Source organism: Thermobia domestica, chromosome 9 (genome assembly GCF_964235325.1).
Source record: "Thermobia domestica chromosome 9, izTheDome1.hap1.1, whole genome shotgun sequence".
Classification (NCBI taxonomy): Eukaryota; Metazoa; Arthropoda; class Insecta; order Zygentoma; family Lepismatidae; genus Thermobia; species Thermobia domestica.
Window position 1 is genome coordinate 141,818,901 of NC_137462.1, and position 20,565 is coordinate 141,839,465.

Consider the following 20,565-nt stretch of genomic DNA (forward strand, 5'->3'; position numbering starts at 1 on the left):
AGCCGGCTTTTTTGCATCTCTAGCTGCTTAAAGGGGCTTCGGGCAAGAGGAATTAACAAGATCCCCTTGCAGTTCTCCAACGAAGCCTTCTGCAATGGAAACTTTGTTGTTGGGCCGTTGTTCGGAACCAGAGGACACACACATTGAGTGCAGACACACCTGGTGCCATGATTTCCGCAATTATTTTGTTAGGTACAATTTGGTCACATATACGCGGAACAGCTGCTATATACGAAACAGTAACTTGAAAGTTATTTTCCCTCTATTTCATGCTGTCTAAGAAATTCATACTGTTCTACTTTCTCATTTTGTATACATTAAAGAGAGAGTATTGTACACTACGATATAACTACAAACACTACTTATTTGCATCTACTACCCAACACTACGCAAGCTCTGTATATAAGCAAAATATCAGATATATAATAGAAATCAATATGGTGTTATACACAAAAACGAAAAATGCAATAATTAAAAGTAACTATTCTATATAAATATTTCATGAGTATTCCTTGTAGAAATCCAGTAAGTTTACCATAAGCATCCTTATCTTGAAGATTTTTTGAAGTAGGGAAAAAAAAGAAAAAATGTGTTACTATAAAGTGTATCAGCAAAAACTGTGTTATAATTATCAATGCCACACAAGAAAATTGAGACAATTATTGGAACATTCGCATGTTTTAAGCATATTTCAACACGATTTGGTACAGTTATATATTGGACCGAATAATAACGCAATTCGCACTTAAAATGCGAAAGTTCACGTCAATTAAGGAAAGAGAATGTTCATTAATATATGTATTATAAAAGTTTGTACCATATTTAATATTTGCTTTTTTAAAACCGTTTTCAAATCAAACAGTACGAAGTATGTATATTACGTAAATTAATAAAGTTTCCTAATTTATATTGTCTCAACTTCCGTCAGTCACCATAGGGATAGACGACTGAGTAACAGTAATTATTTTACACAAAAAAAGTTTTTGCTAGGCTTGTAAAGCCCTTTTCCATTGAAAAGAAAGTAAGAGAAAGAAAATGTCTAGATTTGTAAAGAAAGGTATAGCTGAATTGTATTCAGGTGTTCGCATATTTCTGTACTTTTTCGTGTTCGTCTCATTACTGTTTGATTAATATGAACTAGTTCCTGTTCTTTCATCTTAACACATGCCTAACTTTACTTTTGTTACATTATGTAAAGTTCATTTATTTATTTATTTATTGTAAGACTTGTGATTCCATTTGGAAGTATTATTTTCTCTAGGAATCTAAACTGAATAGCAAGAGGATGAAATGCTTAATCCATTTTATATATATATATATATATATATATATATATATATATATATATATATATATATATATATAATAGGGATTAAGCATTTCATCTTCTTGCTATATATATATTATTATTATACAAACATCCTGCATAAATATATATTTTTCTCATTCTAAATTAATTATGCAAGTATCATATTTGTTTCCGGTAGTTTAATTAAGCTTAATTGTTTAGTTAAGAGTTCATGAAATACAAATAGAAGAATCAACCATTTCAATTGCTAGTGAAAGGGTATTTGATTTATAATTTAAATGAAGATTAATATCGATTTTTTTTCCATAATCGAGAACTTGGACACAAATTTTCCCTGTTATCATTACTGAGCTGATGAACACACACAAACGAAACAGATGTCTACAAAGCGGATGAACTTAAAGGACTATTTACTCAAGGATATGATTTTGAAATCATGCTAGTCAAAGTCTTCGAAATAAAAATTTGCTAATTACCGAAAACGATTAAGCTATAATTAATAAGTAGAATTGTTCAATTATTAAACGATCAACTTCTTTGTAAACGTACAGTATGAAAATGTTCTGGACAATTCCAATAACTGATTTGTGATAAAGAAAATATATCTTTTGTAGCACTACGGGAGAAGGAAGATCAAATAATTAATTTACTATCACGCATTTAGTTAATATGAAAATTTATTAAATCATATTTCCTTTTCCAGTAGATTTCGATAACTTAAGTCCTTACAGCTCAAGAAATTGGGGAACAAGTAAAGAACCTCTGAGAAAAATCAAAGCCATAAAGATATATTCGAGGTTCGAAATGATACAGGTGCACTTTGTTCATTTTACTAGCTAGTCTGGTATCTTGGCATCTCAAAGTAGTCGAAGTGTGGACGATTTCACGAAATTAACAAAATTAAAACCATATTTTCAGGTTTGAATGAAAAGATCTACTATATATGTTTTCTTTAGCATTAAACGAAATCTCTTAGCCCTAATGTTTTCATTTATTATTATTATTATTATTATTATTATTATTATTATTATTATTATTATTATTATTATTATTATTATTATTATTATTATTTAGACTCAGTGATCTATCATTATGATGTTATACTGGAAAAAAACGAAAAACACTGCAAAATTATAAAATAAAAGCTTCCACCGTTATTACGAATGGAAACGCCCAAAAAACAGGAAGCATAAACAGATAATGAAACTGACATGTTAAAAAAAAAAGACTGCAATGACTGCACTGTGTTATTAGTGAAATGCTAAGTATAAAATGGCAGCATATGCAGAGTGCAGAAGGTGTTGTACATTAAAACATACCCACTCCTCTGCTTCAGGGGCAGATCTATCAGGTGGAGGATTGAATTTCCATGACTACAGCAACAGTAAATATATCAAAATTAAAATGTATTAAAAACAAACCAAATTACAGTCAAATTGAAATTATTTTCCTTTTAATCTCTTGTTTTGTTTTACTACAAATTCTACGCTATTAGCTTTCAAGTGTAGCCCATACATGTGAATAGACCAAGTACTAAAACATCGTAGCTGCAAGATTCAAAAAAATACTTCTGCATGCCAAAGCTTCGTGCAAAAAAGCTTCTTTTCAACGACCAGCTACCTTACTGTAAAAGAAGTTTTGTTATAAATAAGAATTATCTATTTGAATCAACGAATTATTTCGCATTTCGATTTTAAACTATCGCAAGTGATACATTTAATACATATAATATGTGATTAATATTTAATGTTCTCTAATGAATGTTAAGCAATATTTTTTTATTTAACTGAGAACTAGAAACCATCATCTCAAAGGTTAACGATATTCGTGTAATATAAGTTTCTAATAACATGGCTGTTACTACTAAATAGCCAAGGTGTTATATTACATATAACTATTACTAAAATCCATTCACTCATCTTCCTGAAAGTTAAAATAAATTATTTAAAAACTACTGCAAACTTGTTTCACAATATTACAAACAGCAGATTATATTCTGAAATCAACACGAAGTTAATATTAACTTTATGTTACTTTTAATATACAACTTTCATCTAGCGCTAATCATAATCTAGCATCATCGGTTGTACAGAGTGGTCCAAAAGTATGGAAACATCCTACTAGATGGTAAACGCTACAAAATATAACCAATGAAACAATGTAGATGGGAAATAGGGATAGCGGAAAATGTTTGAGAACACACCAAAATTAGTCCGCCATCTTGATTTTACGCAATTGTTTTAAATGGAAACATGTGATGTCATTTTAATAACTTAAAAAAAAAAAAAGAAAAAAAAAAGAAAAGAAAGAAACTGAATGGCACTTATTTTTGCTCTTGCGCTTACGTTACAAAATTATGACTGTTTTGTTTCCAACAAAAGAAGTTAGTTATACGGCAAGGCCCACTTACTGTTACAGGACGTGTTCAGTTCAATGTATTCCAATTCCGTTCGATTGTCATGTATATTCTGAGTTCCCAGCCACGCAAAACCTTGCGTAATGAGTTGGTGTAATGTTAGGACATATGTTCACAATTCGTGCCTTGATATACTGAACATTAATTATCATCGCATACATAACAGACTTCACATGGCTCCACATGTAATAAAGTCAAGGGGGCTCTATCAGATCATCCTCCGACAGCAGCGATGGGAAGATATCTTCTAACATGCGCCGATAAGCGACCACCTTAGGACCCCACAGATGAAGAATGAGTCCCCCACACACGCCACACCACACCATCACCTTGGCTGGAAAACCAGCAGATGCGTCAAACCAATGCGGATTACTATCCGACCAGTGCCACATGTTCTATTTGTTAATCTCGCTCGACATTCAGTAAGTCTTCCTGTCTCATCAGTAAACATTATGACAGAGACGTATGTGGGGTTTTGTCGTAGCTGCTCTGTGGCCCCTTAACGATTATCTGTAAGGTGTTGAAGTTGTAGCAGCCTTATAAGGCGCCACATATTCACTTATATAATGTGCATGACTAAGGTGTGATTAACACCACTTTCACAGGATACACTGAGTTCTTGTCCTGGGACTTCTACTGAATGACGCCAATACTGTCCTAGTTGTTGCCTCGTCTGTCGCCGTATGTTGTATACCTGTCTTGAGTCGATCTACCACAGATCTGGTTTCATGGAATTTTCTCAGCACTTTGAACACAACACCATTGCGGATGCGAGTCCTTTCCGGATGATCGCGCTTAAAAACATTTGCAATCACCCTGGTGTTTCGTTTTCTAGACATTAGCACAATCTCAACGCGCATGCATGCGTCAAGCTCATCTTCTGCTAGCAAGTCAACTGCAACCATATAGAAAAAAAAAAAAAAAAAAAAGTCATAACTTTGTAACGAGCTAGAGCGAAAATACTAGAGTCATTCAATTTCTACGAAATTTTGCAATTAAAATGACATTATAAATGCTATGGTTTCCATTTAACATTAATTACATAAAATTCAAGATGGTAGACATCATTATGGTATGTCCTCAAACATTTCTCCTTATCCCTATTCCCCACCTACATTGATACTTTGGTTATATGTTGTAGCGTTCACCACTTACTAGGGTTTTTCCTGACCTTGGACCATCCTGTAGTACAATATGAAATTTTGTTGGAAGCACATTTCTTCAATTTTTTCTCAATTGTAATTATTTAGGGGGGGATTAGTAAAGTGAAACTGGTTTTTAAATATAATCAGTCTACTGACGATAATATCGTATATCTAGACAGTAACAACACCCTTTTACGTTAAAAGCGTTATTCTGAAACTTGAAGATTGATTAGATATATTTATGAATAATAAAATTCTAATTTTGTAACAATTTTGTTGTATGGATAATAAAAACAAGGTAGCGTGTTTTTTTTTTGTTTTTTTTTTTAAGAAAAAAAATAGAAAGCAAAGAAATTTAAAATTAACCTCATACTGATCAGCATGCTTAATAATCTTAAAGATGATCAAAACATCTCCATTACACCTTGAGTTTATTGTAAAATCCTCCATACACTTACCGCATACAGAGGTTGTTTCCGACCTATAGTGATTGTTTTATAAGCACCATCTAGCGCAAAGTTAATGGTGTCACCAATCGAAGAGAAACATTGGACTTCAGTTTATCCGCAGCAGGTGTATAGACGTTCGTGTTGAAGAATGCCACCCTGCTATAAGCCGTATACCAGCTACTATTCAAAAAGTGCAGGCTCTCGCTACAGGGAGGAACCCAAGTACACAGAGAGGTATTGCAAACCGTGTCGGAACATCACCCAAGACATTCCACATCATAATTAATCTGGGAGATTCGAAAGGGAGACTGGGGTTGGAGGAGATTCGAAAGAAACATGTTCTGAAACTCTTGTCAAAATACATTGCAGAATATCCCAGCAATTGTCGATGGCTCTACGAGCATCACCTAGCAGTCAAGTGGAAATACATTGTCACATTTTACGAGCCGTATGTGTACCTAAATGACTAACAGGCAACGTGATTTTTTTTCTTCTTCTTCTTTCTTTCTTCAGAGAACGGAAGAAATACATCCAAAGAGGATGCCGTAAATATACAAGTTTCGCCAAAAGCAGCAAGATGAATTCCAGTTATTAGACCAATGTCCTGATGCAAATTTATCTATTCCTCATCTATATGGGAGTGAGACAAAAGGGTACGGTTGCTTCAAGACAGGGCTACAGCCACACCTCCCATTAGACAGCTCTTCTACAACAAACAGCAGAAGAATATCCATGCCATTTCTTTCCTTACATCACAATGAAATATTCGAAGCCTCCCCGATGATATACTATTGCATCTTCGATTTCCTCAAACGAGCTTGGTACAGCGGGGACCCCACACCATTGACGGCCCGTGGAAAGAGGAGTGGTTGCAACTGGACATGTCAACACTACGTGCCAGCCTTTTCCAATAGAAACTTTGATATGCCCGAGTAATCAGTGGTGGCGTCATGGAATTTCCTAAGGTAGGTGAATTTCGAAATCATCACTATAAATCGGAAACTACTACTGTGTACACGCAGATTTTATTTTTATTTTTTTATTATTTTCTTAAATATTCCAGCGTAGTTTATGGTAAAATACATTTTCGTGAATAAATCTCTTTTGCAGTAGTTAAGCTATGTTAATGTTAAATTAAAAGTTAAACAACTTAATTTTATTATGATGTATGCAAAATGCTTCAGTTCTTGTCATATGATTAAATTTCACCAAACTTCTCTAAATTTGTCTAATTAAGTTTAACAATATATTAGTTTTGCTTATAATGTGCATTTCTTTTATATACCACTTACAAAATCCGGCTTTGTAAACAGATATTGGAGTGTTTTGCTGCGAATTGATAGAGTAAATGCATAATGAACAAACTGGTTATTAGAAAAAATTATATTTGAAAGCCAGATTGTGTAGTTTGCAAACGTTGACATGACAACCAAATTAGAATGTCAAATTTTGTGTAATATTTATTTCGTTATACAAAACAAATTAGTGATTTAATATCTAAAACATAGTCGATAAATAGGCAGATCAATCATTTATTTTTAAAATAAAATCTTCGTTTAGTTGAGGATATTAACCATACCATTGTAAACTGATTATAAAAGCTTCCAAAACCTTATTTTTAAAAAAGTGCATGCTGTAGCAAATTCATTGAACCATTACCATACCAAAAAAAAACCTTTTTCATTTTTTCACACTATCACTTACTCGTTTTGGGCCCACTTCCAATTCTTATTTTAAAAATATAAATAAAAAGCTATAAATGTTTAAAATTCACATCAAAATCTTTTGCAACACTTACCCTGCCCTCTCTTCTATCATGACCAGCTGTCTGGCCACTTGCAATGAGTAATTTGTTTGGATGGACAGCAATACTAAAAGAGAACGAAATTACACATTTAAAAATTTCCTTAGTAAAGTTTTCTTTTTTTTTGTACAATCATCTTTCTATCTAGTTAATATTCCTTCTTACAGTTATCTCACATATGTATTTCTTCGACTCAAGCCATATTAAATGTTATAGCTTAAGTTATTTCTATTTTGACCTAACTCTTCAGCATATCCAACTATCTGACATAGAAGTTTGGTGTTGAAATGAAGACACTCACGAGTGAAAAATTCAGAGCTCGATCTCACATGTAAAGTTTCACGGGGGCGAATATCAAAAACTGATTTGCTCAACGTGTTTTATTAGTTTATTTAATAAAAAATTTGTGGATACTACCTGATTCATTTTCTACATATTTTATATTGTACTTAATTATCTTAAATTTATTAACTAAAATTCCAAAAATGGAAGTTTGTGAAGATCCTTAGCAAGATACAATTTTACTTAAACTTTACAATCATATATATTTTTAATTCATTGATTATAGATTCGAAAGATAAAAATAATAATAATAATAATAATCTTACCATTTGACATCATCCGTATGTCCTAAATAATGTCGCTGAGTTTGTTCTTCTACATTATATAATACAACAGCTGCAGCAATAAAATACACCATCTCACCTGTTGGCAAGAGATATAGATTTGATCGGCAGTCTCTTCCTCGGTATCCGTATCTGTTAATTAGTTAAGGATTCTTCCCCAATCATTTATAGAATATTGATACAAAAAATTTCGCAGATATAGTCACTGTAAATGAAAATACAACTGTAAATTTTATCATTAGTTTAGGGCTTTAACTTTCATTACAATTCAATAAATAAATAAGGGAGAAGACACAATAAGAAGCATCAAATAACTCCAGTTTATAACCCTTTTAATACTTAGCAAAACCATACTACGATGCAAGATGAGTTAAGCTCAATTTTACCCATTACGTTTGACAGAATGTTAAATACCAACAATACCTGAAAGGATCATTTTCCTCGCCTTACATTCCACCCACAGAATTGCTTGCTTATAAACCTACTTGAACGTCCATGTATAACAGAATTAAAATTTCTTAAATGAAAACATTTATTATGTATATCGATACACATATAATAAAAAAATGAAATGAAATTTTGAGTTTTACGTCCCACGGTTATGCCGGTTAGGCTAAAGGAGACGGTGATAATGAGTAAGGAATGAAATGGTGGAATGAAGAAAGTGGGAGGAAACGGGAGAACCCCGAGAAAACCCACGCACACGGTGTTTGTCCACCACAAAGTTCACTTGGCGGGAGCAGGGTTTGAACCCGAGACCCCATAGCACCAGAGGTGAACGCTCTACCACTGAGCCACAGCGGCCCGATACACATATAATACTATACTACTACTATTAAGAGGCAAGCAGTAAATATTTGTAATAAAATTTATACATTGCGTGGTATGACAGTAAATTAGTGGATAAATGTTGCTATCATTTAGGTACAATAACACATTAGGTTAATTACTATGGTATCAACAAAGGATACACCCATTCTAATTTCAATTTCGCCGAAGGAGCCGTCGCCACCTGAGTAATGTTATAGCTTTCGATGAGTGCCGTTGGCGCATACAGAGTGATAGGCCTTCCCCTGAGAAACATTCGCACATAGCCCTCTTCTTCATTATAGGTGGCTTCCCTGGTACTGCAGGAAAAGTACAATTCAGTTAAGTATTATAAAAAATTCACATTAACATTTAAAAAAAAAAACACTATATAAAGATCGTCTCTACACTTCCACAATTAAATATTTACTCTCTTGGATCTCTATTTCTGAAAAGTACAAAAGATTACTCTACGTTAATATTAGAACTGTGTTTCGCACTTGTATTACACAACAGGCTGCTTATGATCTTAGAGCAATAGAGGATTTGAAAGGAATGTCTAGACGGCTGAATTTCAGTTATTTATTATCAGAATGGTATTTTTGAATAGTGTAAATAGAATACAGACTATAAAACCACGGTAAAAATGCAAGAACGCATGCAAAATTGGAAACAGGTCTGAAGCATATTTTTTACAATTAAATTCTTTATTATTATGAAGTGTAACATTTGTACTAAATTATGTGTGTGTATATATATTTCATACCTCGGTATTCCTACATCTTAATAATAAATTATAAACGCCAAAAATTATAAACGCCAAAGTCTGTAGGTAACGTTAATAGATGTTGCTACCTAAACTATCACTTCCTCTATAACAAAGCCTAGGACAAAAATTAAGGGGAAAAAATTGAAGGTATACAGTGCTTTTAATTAGGCAAGAAGTTTTGCCTAATCTAATCTAGTGTACAAGGGTCGAAGGCTCGGATGAAACAACTACTGTAGTTGTAATAAAGTCAGAACTTCCACGGACACTCCCATTGTCACCAGTTAGATCTTTCATTATGACTGTTTCTACACATGTAACCAAAAAGTACTGTTTTACGCTTGCGTGAACGTTCTTATTCTAAATAAGTAGAAGCTATTTAGAACTAGGAAAACTGACTAATCCAAATTCGACCCTAGTTGTCATTATGTCGATTCTTATTTGGAATTAGAAAAGAGGTTCTACTTTCAAAAACAATACTTTTTCTTTCTTTTCGTTTGTTGAATTCAAAATAACGAAAAACAAAAGCAATACGAAAATTTAGAAAGCATAGAAACCCAGTACGTAGGCACTACTATCGTCACGTCATTTGACTCCTCGTTGTTTGGCGTAATAACTGACGGCAGCCAAAGACAAGGCCATAAATCTTATTTCAGAATAGTCGGTTGACAAGCATTCCAATATTCCCAAATAATATAGTATTAATTGAACTTTAATAATAGTACTTAATATGTCATATGTCACATATTTTTCGTAAATAAAACAATTTTGTGTACTACTTCTATGGTCGAATATCGGGCAAACTGTTTGAAGACTAAAATCCTAACAGAGACTAAATCCTATTGGAGAAAGGGGTAAGTTTCATTTCAAAAAAGTGTTTTATAAGTAATACATAACACTTTGTAATGTATAAGAAGATAAGTAAGCACTAGTATGCACTATGATAGTAAGTTTTGTCAAGTGTAACAGGAAATACAGCATTTGCAGTCCCTTTCGAGTTATTTGGTTTTTTACTAGCATTGATCGAATTTGGAAATAAATTATTGGTGGTATATGATATTAAGTGTTTGTGTAGATGTTGTTCATTAAAACCTTTGTGTGTATTCAGTTTATTTAGTACAGTATCAACTATGAAAGCTAGAGTACACTTGGACAATGCTTCAATGTAGTAGAATTTATTTTAAATTTTTGCCTCTGGGGTGGCTTTAGGCGATTACATTTTCTACCGATATGCCATTCCATCCAATTCAGCCAACGACGAATTTGACCTGCATTGTCATTAAACTAGAACTGTCATTACAACTCACATACCGCAACTTTTTTCTTCTAACTATAATTTAAAATCATATCGCACACATACACAAAAGTTAACTTTTTTTTCCCTTTATACGAGTATAGCTAACGCCAAGTTACTTTGCAACTCTGATCATAAAGAAACATTTCTTACCTACAAAACTGCAACTTCCTATCATGTAACTAAAAATAGCTAATTACCGTTTTCAAATACATGTAAATAATATAATTTTCTATAAAGCGTTAACTTTCTTCAGACGCACTAGTAGTTCCGTTGCGGCAGCCTAATATGACGGGATATACAGTATAGTTTTAAAATTGCTGACAAGGCTATGGTCTGCCAGGTGGTTTTACGTCAGGTTCAGTATTCAGCATGTTTCTTTTTACAGTTATTTCTAGTTCTCTACACCGGGGCTTGTGCTCCCAGGTTTAGCATACCATGCAGCAAAACATACAATACAAATTATAAAAACTGTCAGGAAAATACTGTCCAAATTGAGTCTAAGTTACAGGATTTTAAGAAAATAAAATTAAAATAGTGAGTAAGAACACAACAAAGTTAGCTTACGGTTTAAGATAAAACGGCACATTTATAACAGCTTTTTTCTTTTGTAGTTGTCGCTTTTTGGTGTTTGGAACTTTAATGTTCGTTGTCAATTTGTTTTGTTTACTACACAATTTATCTGAGTTCATTTTCACACCTACACTCCACGTGTAATATTTGCTAAAGTCACAAATAAACTGATTGTACCTTTCTGGGAAACAAAGAATATGTTACGCATTGTAAACAATATGTTTTGCAACGAAGTCACCCTTGAAAGCAAATGAAAGAAATCATGCGAAACAACTTTAATGTTTAAAAAGAGGAAATAATTCGTTCGCTGTTCCATTCAGTACACGTTCGCTGTCCCCATAATTGCGACACTTATTTGCCTAATTAGCAACTTTAATAAATACTAATTGCAACAAAGAGAAAATTTAGACTTTAAAAGAAGAATTAACATTTTCAGAAGACGAACAGGGAAGTGTCAGCTCCTTAATTACCAGAATTATCTATTTCCCGTATAGATAATACACAGCTAATATTGTTTCTTATGCCTAAGTGATAGCTATTCTTTCAAAACTGTGTGGTTACGCCAGCCAACGGAAAAGAAAAGAGAGTTTCCTTATTATGACGTGTCGTATTTTAATGTCTCACTGCAATGTAGTGATGTCATCTTTAGCCAGGAATTGCATTTGCTGCTTGATATAACATCAGAATGACCATGCTTTCCTTTCTCTACATTTTTTCTTATTCAAGGAAACTTGCTGATTTTTTCCTTTATCGCTTAAGGATTTTTCTTTTACTCAAGTATCATTTAGTTGGTTTTATTTTTTAAACAGCTACATTCTAATACAGAAAAAAAAGTTTACCACAAATTCTTAGTATCAAGAAATTATAATAGACTGCATTGTGTAGTATGAGTAGAAACGGTTGAAACTTATGGGAGGAGTATGCGTTGAGTTGATTTTAACGTCCCTCAGCAGTGAGGTTATATGAGACAGGACCTACTGATTCACGTGGATTCCGAACCATATCAGCTCTCGCTAGGAATCGAACCCGGGTCTCCCACGCTAAAGGCGCTTACGCTAACCGCTTAGCCACGAAGGAGCTCGCAAAGGAGTTATGTATTCGATCCTAAGTCCGAACAACAGCACCTACTATGAATTTTCTTGGAGCTCTCCTGCTTCCTCCGACCTCTCATATTAAATTATTGAATTAAATTGAATAATTTCATTTCTCTAGAGCTCTTAATATACATTATTTCAGCTGGCTACGGGCCCATTAGAAAGTAAATATTTTTGAAATATCATTCGAAAACATTAATACTACGTTATTGGGAAGAGCTTTTTGAAAAAGGACAGAAATGTTCATTTCATGCTAGGAGAGCATTGGAGATGGACTATCAAACATGTTTTTCAAATTAATCATCTTTCCAAAGAATTAAACAAATTCCGGTATATTTAAGGTATCGTAACTAGCAAAATGAGCTTTATCTGGGATAATATATTATATATACGTATATAGAGCATATAGAAGCTCAATCTTGAGTAGCCCATCTAAGCTTCTGAAGGTAAATTAAATTCTTATACGATGAGAGACTAAAAGGTTCTTATCCTCACCATAATATAGATCAAAAGATTTACACAATTGTATATTGGTATCTAATCCTTACAGATCCTGTTGAGCTAATTGGTTCGACTGAGGTTTAGCGTCTCTTTCAGCACTGAGATTACATGAGAAGTGGACCTACAGCTTAGCGTGGGATTCAAACCACGTAAGCTCCCAACGAGAATCGAAGCCGAGTCTTCTGCGCCAAATGCCACTACGCTAACTACGAACTGCTGAACTGGTGTTAGAGCCACAAGAGTAGAAGATAGCATCATGTTGGACAAAACTGAGTCTAGAACTATTATCAGGCTCCTATATTTTCAAAGAAAATACGCATAAACAACCCATGAAAGCAAAACAAAGCAACTAATGACTGGGTTAATTTATTGGTTAGGTATGGACAAGAGAATGAACACTAGTAAGTTGGCAGTGTACAACAAATTACATTTAGTATATGAGAAAAGTGACTACAAGCGGATGTTCCTGGTTGTTGAAATCAAAAAACAGTAAAGCGTGGAATATGTACGATGGGGCATTTTAAAAATAGATCAGTGTATATGGATGTTATATCTATAATTCCGAAACTAAACTATGAAGAAAACATGGAAGCTTGTCTCTCATTAATCATCCATTCCCACAGAGGCTAATGTGCAGTTTGGGATGAAGAATTGTAGTTTTATAATTTTTAAAAATGGGTCAATGATAACATACGGATAATGCAATACCTTGCTGCAAAAGTTTTGAAATGCTATCAATGGATAATGACGGGATTTGTTATGAAAATGTGTGTTTGCTAGCTGACCAGCACACTGTGCTACTGAAACTGTCACTTTTGTTCAAAGTTGTAACTATTAATCTTTGCTCTATCCATCATATTCATCCAACCTGACACCTTTTGGTTTTTACTTCTTTCGAAATTTTGAAGGACCATTTATGCTAAAGATATTTCCATACTGATGGTGAAGTCATTGCTGAAGTGAAGAGATGCAGACTCGTACGAAACTGGTCTTAAAGGACTGTTCCATAGGTGTGAACAGTTTGTGGTTATAGCAGTTTGGACATGTGAAGAAAAAGAGAGTCAATTGACGAAATTTCAGTTCCCTAGCACATCATAGCAAGAACTCTGTAACCTCACCCCGTACTAACAAATAATAGTGATATAAGTTTTTTTTAGAGTAATTTAAAAAATAATTTCTAGTGATTGTTAGGATTAAAATCTGTTTCAGAAATGTCAATTAGGAGCAATAGGAGTGAGTGGCGTAAAGATTCCTAACGTATTTCAAGGAGTGACAAAATAAAAAAGTGATTTCCTATGCCACTTAAATCAATCAACGATCACGTTGAGCGGAAGTATGACAAAGAATGGAATCTACTGGGTCTTTTATTTATAGTATCACCTATCATGGTATGACAGGTAAGTAGGAAATGAAATCTAAGTTTTACGTCCCACGAATATACCGGTTAGGCTCAAGGAGACGATGATGAGAAATGAGTGAAATGGTGGAATGAAGAAAGTGGGAGGAAACGGGAGAACCCCGAGAAAACCCACGAGCACGGTGTTTGTCCACCACAAAGTCCACACGGCGCGAGCTGGGATCGAACCAGGGACCCCAAGCACCGGAGGTGAACGCTCTACCACTGAGCCACCGTGCCCCCCTGACAGGTAAGTAGGATCAAACTCGACATTTTGTGAATTGCGAAGCAAATACGTCTATCCTTGAAATATACTTCACTTTATCTTTCCTTTTACGGTTAGTGTAAAGGGATAAGTTTTGCCGAAATATGTCACTATCCCATGTATTTTTTACCTTTCACGAAAATTTACAATTTCTTTTACAAATTTCAACATAGAGACTTCAATTTTTTAGAGAAGGAACTTCATAACCTATTAAAGGAAACAATCCGTGCCGATTTTTTATTTAGAATTTTCTTCATTGTTGAAACAATTCCATTGTTAAAGGTTTGGATATCCATTTCAACAATCAAGCCATTTCAACAATGAAGAAAATTCTAAGTAAAAAATTGGTACGGATTATTGCCTTTGATAGATTATGAAGTTACTCTTCTAAAAATTTGAAGTCTGTAGGTTGAAATTTGTAAGAGAAATCGTGAATTTTCGTGAAAGCTAAAAAATACATGGTAGAGATACGAAAACAGTAGTGCCATCTATCGGCAAAATTTGTCCCTTTAAACCAACCTTAAAATTAAAATTTTAGTAGTATGACCCTTTAAATAACACAAACACAGATGCGTAGCCCGACTTGAAATTTGGCTTAAGTAGGTATCATTTCGAGCCGGGGTCAAAATATTACATATGTATTGAGCTTATCAAGATATTGAACTTACGTACTTTGTACCACCAATTGAAATAAACAGATCGGTCTCTGATTCTGTTTGTTCGGGGTTAGCCTAACTTGGCCACTCTCTGGTTACATAAGCCTCGTAGGCGGAGCTAAGAATTGTCTGCTGGAGGGGCAGAATTAATTGGTCTCGGAGGTCTTGGTATGTGGCCATCTTATAGGTTGCATTTTTATTTTTTGTCAAAAAGTGGGGGCAACGCCCCCACAACTCCGCCCATGATAAGCCTACCTGCATAAACACTAAGTTTCGCTTATATAAAATAAATTTTAAAAAGAAAAACTGAAGAAATAGTATTACTGAGATCAGTTTACGTTTATATTTTAGTCATTAAGTTCTTTGTTGATCTATATTTCCTTAATCTACGGAGTAGTAGTGCCGTATGTAGAAGTTCGTCAAGGCGGCGGAGGAGATGGGGGGAGATAAGCTCCCAAGTTCATGTAATTTCAGGTCTTATGTAGTATAATAATATGAAAAAAAAAAACTATTTGCATAATTTCTTGCTCAAGGGGTTTAAAACCCCGACCCCCCATGCGTACGCCAATGAGGGAAAGCAACTGACAAAAAAGTCAGACCTATTCAACCTCCTAAGAGATGCCAATGTATTAATGTTGTTTTAATAAAAGAATTAGCCCTACTGAATAAATGTCCTGCTATAGACATCAAAAAATATCACCTGTTAACTGTGACAACGATACGAAAAAACTAAAAACAGCCCGCATCATACAGAACACTGAACCCGGATCTCATGCAACGAAGACAACCATGGACTGACTGACATCACCTTAGCTTGCTTAGTATCCATGGAGGTTTGTTCGTACGCTACAAGAATATACAGCTTTCATTTCAAACTCTTTCCAAGTGTCTTCCTTTTTATTTCTTTTCCTTCGAATTCTATGTGAATGCCGCTTTTGACGCTTCGCTTACTCAAAGCCCACGTTTGACAACAGCGCCCTGGACATGCAGTGACCAAGAGACTTCTCTCTGACCTTTGAGCCTCTACTACCTGCACAGAAAATACAAGAAAATACTTGTTATTTTCTCTATGCTACCAGTATAACAGCAGAAAAAAAAAAAAAAAAGACAGTGGGATGTCAATTTTGGTTCGAGAGGGATTTTCTCCTTAACTCTCCTGCGGGGAGCCTTCGCATTATCCACATCTAAAGACCCGGCGTATCCTACTTATAATAAGGCCGCGACACATCTATCACATTTATATTTATTCTTCTAAGTTTAGTTATTTTTTAAAACGGTTTTTGACTTCCTCCTTACATGGATGTTGCGTCCTTCGGTAAGAGCTGTGTGTGCCCGTTTACAAAAGCGGGCCTGCTATTAGTTCAATGTAAACACACGTTCTGGTGTAATGTTTTTAGTAAAAACCAACAAACATCTACGCACTAAGTGACTTCCGAAGTTATGCAATGCTCCAGTATTATGAATCAAGTTCGTTCTGAGTCAGTGATTTATGATATCATCGTATTCGTTCTAACAACATTCCAGATAAAATATTTGTATCATTGTTATAAAGGTGAATAATAAAAAGAAATATTGGACCAAAATTACCTGTCATCCGACATGCTGAAATACCGCACAGACTCGAAAACGAGCGGACTTTACCAATGAGTTCTGTTGCTGACAGCTGTTGTATCCAAACTGTAAATAAATGATGTTCTGCAGTTCCGCTTACCGCAACACCGTCACACTCTTAACAATGTTTCTGAGTTACTGGCGATGCCGAGTGCGCCGCGCAAGCCTATCCGTTCGCTATCACTGGAAACAGAATTTCCGTCTCTCCACACCACACCCCACTCTGCAGTTTTTCCTTACCTCCCCTTAATTTCAGTTTCTCCAATATTTCTCTCTCTGTTACTCTCTGTACTCTACACACGAGCAACTTGTATAACAACCTCCTCCAACTCAAGGCCACATTTGCCTGTCTAACATTCTTGAAGCAGGACGATTCATTATCCACATCATAAGAGAAAATAAAAACAACTATCGGATTTTGTAACCTTCGTCTACGGATCTAGACTCTACCGCTCACTAAGATTAAAAAAATAAATAAATAAATAAATGGAGGAAGAAGCTAAAAGTTTTCGTTATTGAATGAATCACCAACACAAGGCAGTGCAGTTGTTGAAATTGTATTTGCGAAACAATCCTGAGTCATAACAAAAGCTTTTTGAGAAGTGAATACATAAAATTTCCTGCGCTCACTTGATATAAAAGATTTACATAATTTACAGGTGTCACTCTGCCATTCTAAACAATCACTGTCATTAACAGATGAAGACAATTACAATTTAAGACAGCCATTAGCATAAAAAAAACTACATATGTAGGGCCTATGTTGTTTCCTATTTTTTTGAAAAAAGTAATAATATATTCTAATTAATATTTTGCAATATGAAGGAATACAGAAGAGCAATTTCACAATATTTATATTGAAGTAGTTTACCATAAGATGAGTTTATATTGATGTTTCTGGTGTGAAAAATTTAAACTAGAAGTTATCTATTACAACAAAACCGAAAAAATACGCCTATCAAAAGTGAGTAATTCCTACAAAATAGAAATGGTACATGCCTTTAATTGAACTTTGTACACACCAGATCGTTATTAAGTCAAAACTACGATATCGTTCTGTGATTTGCTATTTTGCAGAAAAACAAAGTGTAGGCCTATACAGCACGGGGCAGGAAGGAGAGAGAGGTCTAGTTGCTCTCAAGAGTATCAGACATACTTTATCGCCAAGGCTGCACCCAGAGGGTAAAAAATGGTGTGTGTTTAAAATCAAGAGCACTCATTACAGAAGACTTAAATATTTTAATCTCCAATTGAATAAAATATTATTAAAAATATTTAATTGAGATAGGCCTATGTATACAAAAATCCCGAAGAACTCCCCCATGATTATACGGTTAGTGTTTGCAACTTCGACGCGGAATCCTGAAACAATATGAACCTTGAAGCTTCAGCCCCCTTCCCCCTGATAAGATCTGTGTTCGCTACTGGCTTAAAATGCCAACTTACTCAGCGTAAACACTGAAATTCCGGGAACCCTAATATTCTTCCCTGGGTACGGCATTGCTTTATGGACAATGGTGATATCTCCTCAATATTGTCAATAATGGAAATAAAATTCCATTATAATTCTCTTGAAACATTTTAGATTACAAGTATCCTCTTCAATCTTGAGAATCAGCGGTCAAGCGCTTCTCTTAAACCAAATGCAAATGATTAGTTTACGGTAATCAGTTCTCAGATTATTTCCCTGATAATGTTATTCTAGAAACCATACTCACTTGCCTTTATAATGGACGTTTGCGTGTTCGAACCTGTTATGCCATGTGAACTATTAGAAGAACTTTCTTGTACATTGTTATCTAGGAGTATTCATTTTCATTTCACTTTTTCGACCATTATTTCCAAATAATTTATTTGTATCATCATTGACGGGCTAACACTTAGCTGAGGGGGAAAATATCTCGTTCGTACACGCTAGCATTCATCAGATCGGACTGACAAGATCTTTGGAGACAATAATTCCGACTTTTCGAATAAGCCATGACGCGCTATTATTTTAGAAAATTGTAAAATAGTAGAAGACTTAATATGAAATTTTATAATCTATGAAATTTCTCCAATTTATTCGACAAAATAGATAAAATTTCTGCAGGAAAATGGTCATAATTTTACATTCATAGAACTGAATAGCTGCACAATGATTAAATATACAGCAATTTCTAAGCTAGAGAAAATTTCAGGTTCTTCTATCCAGATATTATAGTTTCAAGGAAACAATGCAGTTCCGAGACTGTATGAGCTTGTAATATTTCTCGACCAATAACAAATTGTACGCGCATTCGTAAAAAACTTAAGGGCACAAACCTGGGTCGGTAACCCTGTGTTATTTTAATCTCGAAATACATTAAACGAATAAAACTTTTTGGTCCACATGAACAGATCCCTCTGTAGATCCCATAATTATGCATACTAGCAAACCCGCACGTTCTGCGCAAGCGCAGGACACTATTGTTGTCTGAATGATTGAATATGATACAAAATTTAAAATATTTATGGCTAGCAAAGTAGTTTTAACAACACGTTAATAATATTTTTAATTAGGAATTTCTCGATAATTACTCGAATTTATGACGTCCTCGAATCTAAGACGCACTCCGATTTCGCTGGGTTAAATTAAGGAAAAATAGTAGTATCCGTTTTTACAATTACTAAAGCGCTCTTTGACATTGGACATTTTCGGTGATTTTTATATATTCCTCTCCCCTCCCCAAGTTGCAGGGCACGGCACGATAAAAATTATCCCAGGCCCGAATGTCATGTATGTTGAAAATTTGATTAAGATCGGTTTGGTAGTTTAAGCGTGATGAAGTCGCAAAGAGAGTCACTTTTATTTTATTTATTTTTTACATATATGTCCCTCTTCCCCTCCCCTACATTGTGCCGTCAAACTGAAATGATAAAACCCATCCCAGGCACGAACGTCATCTATGTTGAAAATTTGATCGAAATTGGTCGTTTGGTTCAAGAGTTATTAAGTTTTTTTTATTTATTTTTATAATTCCCCCTCCACCCCTCCCCTAAGTTCCACCGTCAAAGTGAATAGCTAAGAACACTCGCAGGCCAGAACTGCATCTACGTCAAAAATTTGATAGAGATCGGTCGGGTGGTTCAAGAGATTGTCACAAACATAGTCACTTTCAAGTTTTTTGTTCACAGACCGCTATTAATAGGATATATTATATATAAAAATGAAATTGGATGGTTGGTTCGATGGAAGTTTAGCGCTCCTTTTAGCACCGAGGCTATATGAAACATGGAGCTAGAGCTTAACGTGGGATCCGAATCACGTTTACTCCTATTGGAAATCGAACCGGGTCTCCCGCGAACGAAATTGGAGTTAATCAGAAGCACGATAATTAATACTTATACACTATGGTAGATAGTGCAAAGAATCACATGTTAGAAGTTTCAATTTCGTTTGGTAGATGTCAACTGTTACAGGACGTTTGCTGCCATCTAACGGCGCGAAGTGTAACTTGTACTACCTTTGTTCCAATAGTAGAAAACAGAAAATGGATAGCCACCAATAACCTGTGAAGATGTTAATGGACTGACTCCATTATGAATTCGGTTGAGATAATCCAGGGGCGTCATTTAGGAGGGGGAGGGGCAATTTCCCCCCTGAGTGAAATTTCTATAGATTTTATCAATAAAATAGTAGTAAATCTGTGAAATACGCGAAATTTTACTTATATCAAGGGGTTTGCCCCCCCCCAAGCAAAATCTGAAATGACGCTCCTGAGATAATCTATGGGAAAAAACATAATTCAAAAACTCGCTTCCGTTTAACAGTTACTGTGTGGAGTAACGGACGTACTAACATTACAACTTTATATGTTCCTCTTGCGTAAAC

At 34.6% G+C, this 20,565-nt stretch overlaps 1 protein-coding gene across 10 annotated transcripts in view; it reads right to left on the minus strand.

The window, feature by feature from the left end:
• The window catches only part of LOC145695073 (echinoderm microtubule-associated protein-like 2), a 438,352-nt gene that overhangs the window by 40,767 nt on the left and 377,020 nt on the right, over nucleotides 1–20,565 (minus strand). For 7 of the 10 annotated variants that reach the window (XM_081771921.1, XM_081771922.1, XM_081771927.1 and 4 more), the window contains 4 exons: nucleotides 8,721–8,876; nucleotides 7,732–7,881; nucleotides 7,118–7,190; nucleotides 2,629–2,682 (listed from right to left, as the gene is read on the minus strand). In XM_081771921.1, the coding sequence (XP_081628047.1) occupies nucleotides 2,629–2,682; nucleotides 7,118–7,190; nucleotides 7,732–7,881; nucleotides 8,721–8,876 (433 nt within the window). Of the gene's footprint in view, nucleotides 1–535; nucleotides 551–2,628; nucleotides 2,683–7,117; nucleotides 7,191–7,731; nucleotides 7,882–8,720; nucleotides 8,877–20,565 lie in introns of all 10 variants that reach the window. The other 3 variants (XM_081771925.1, XM_081771926.1, XM_081771924.1) reach the window with 2 other exon arrangements.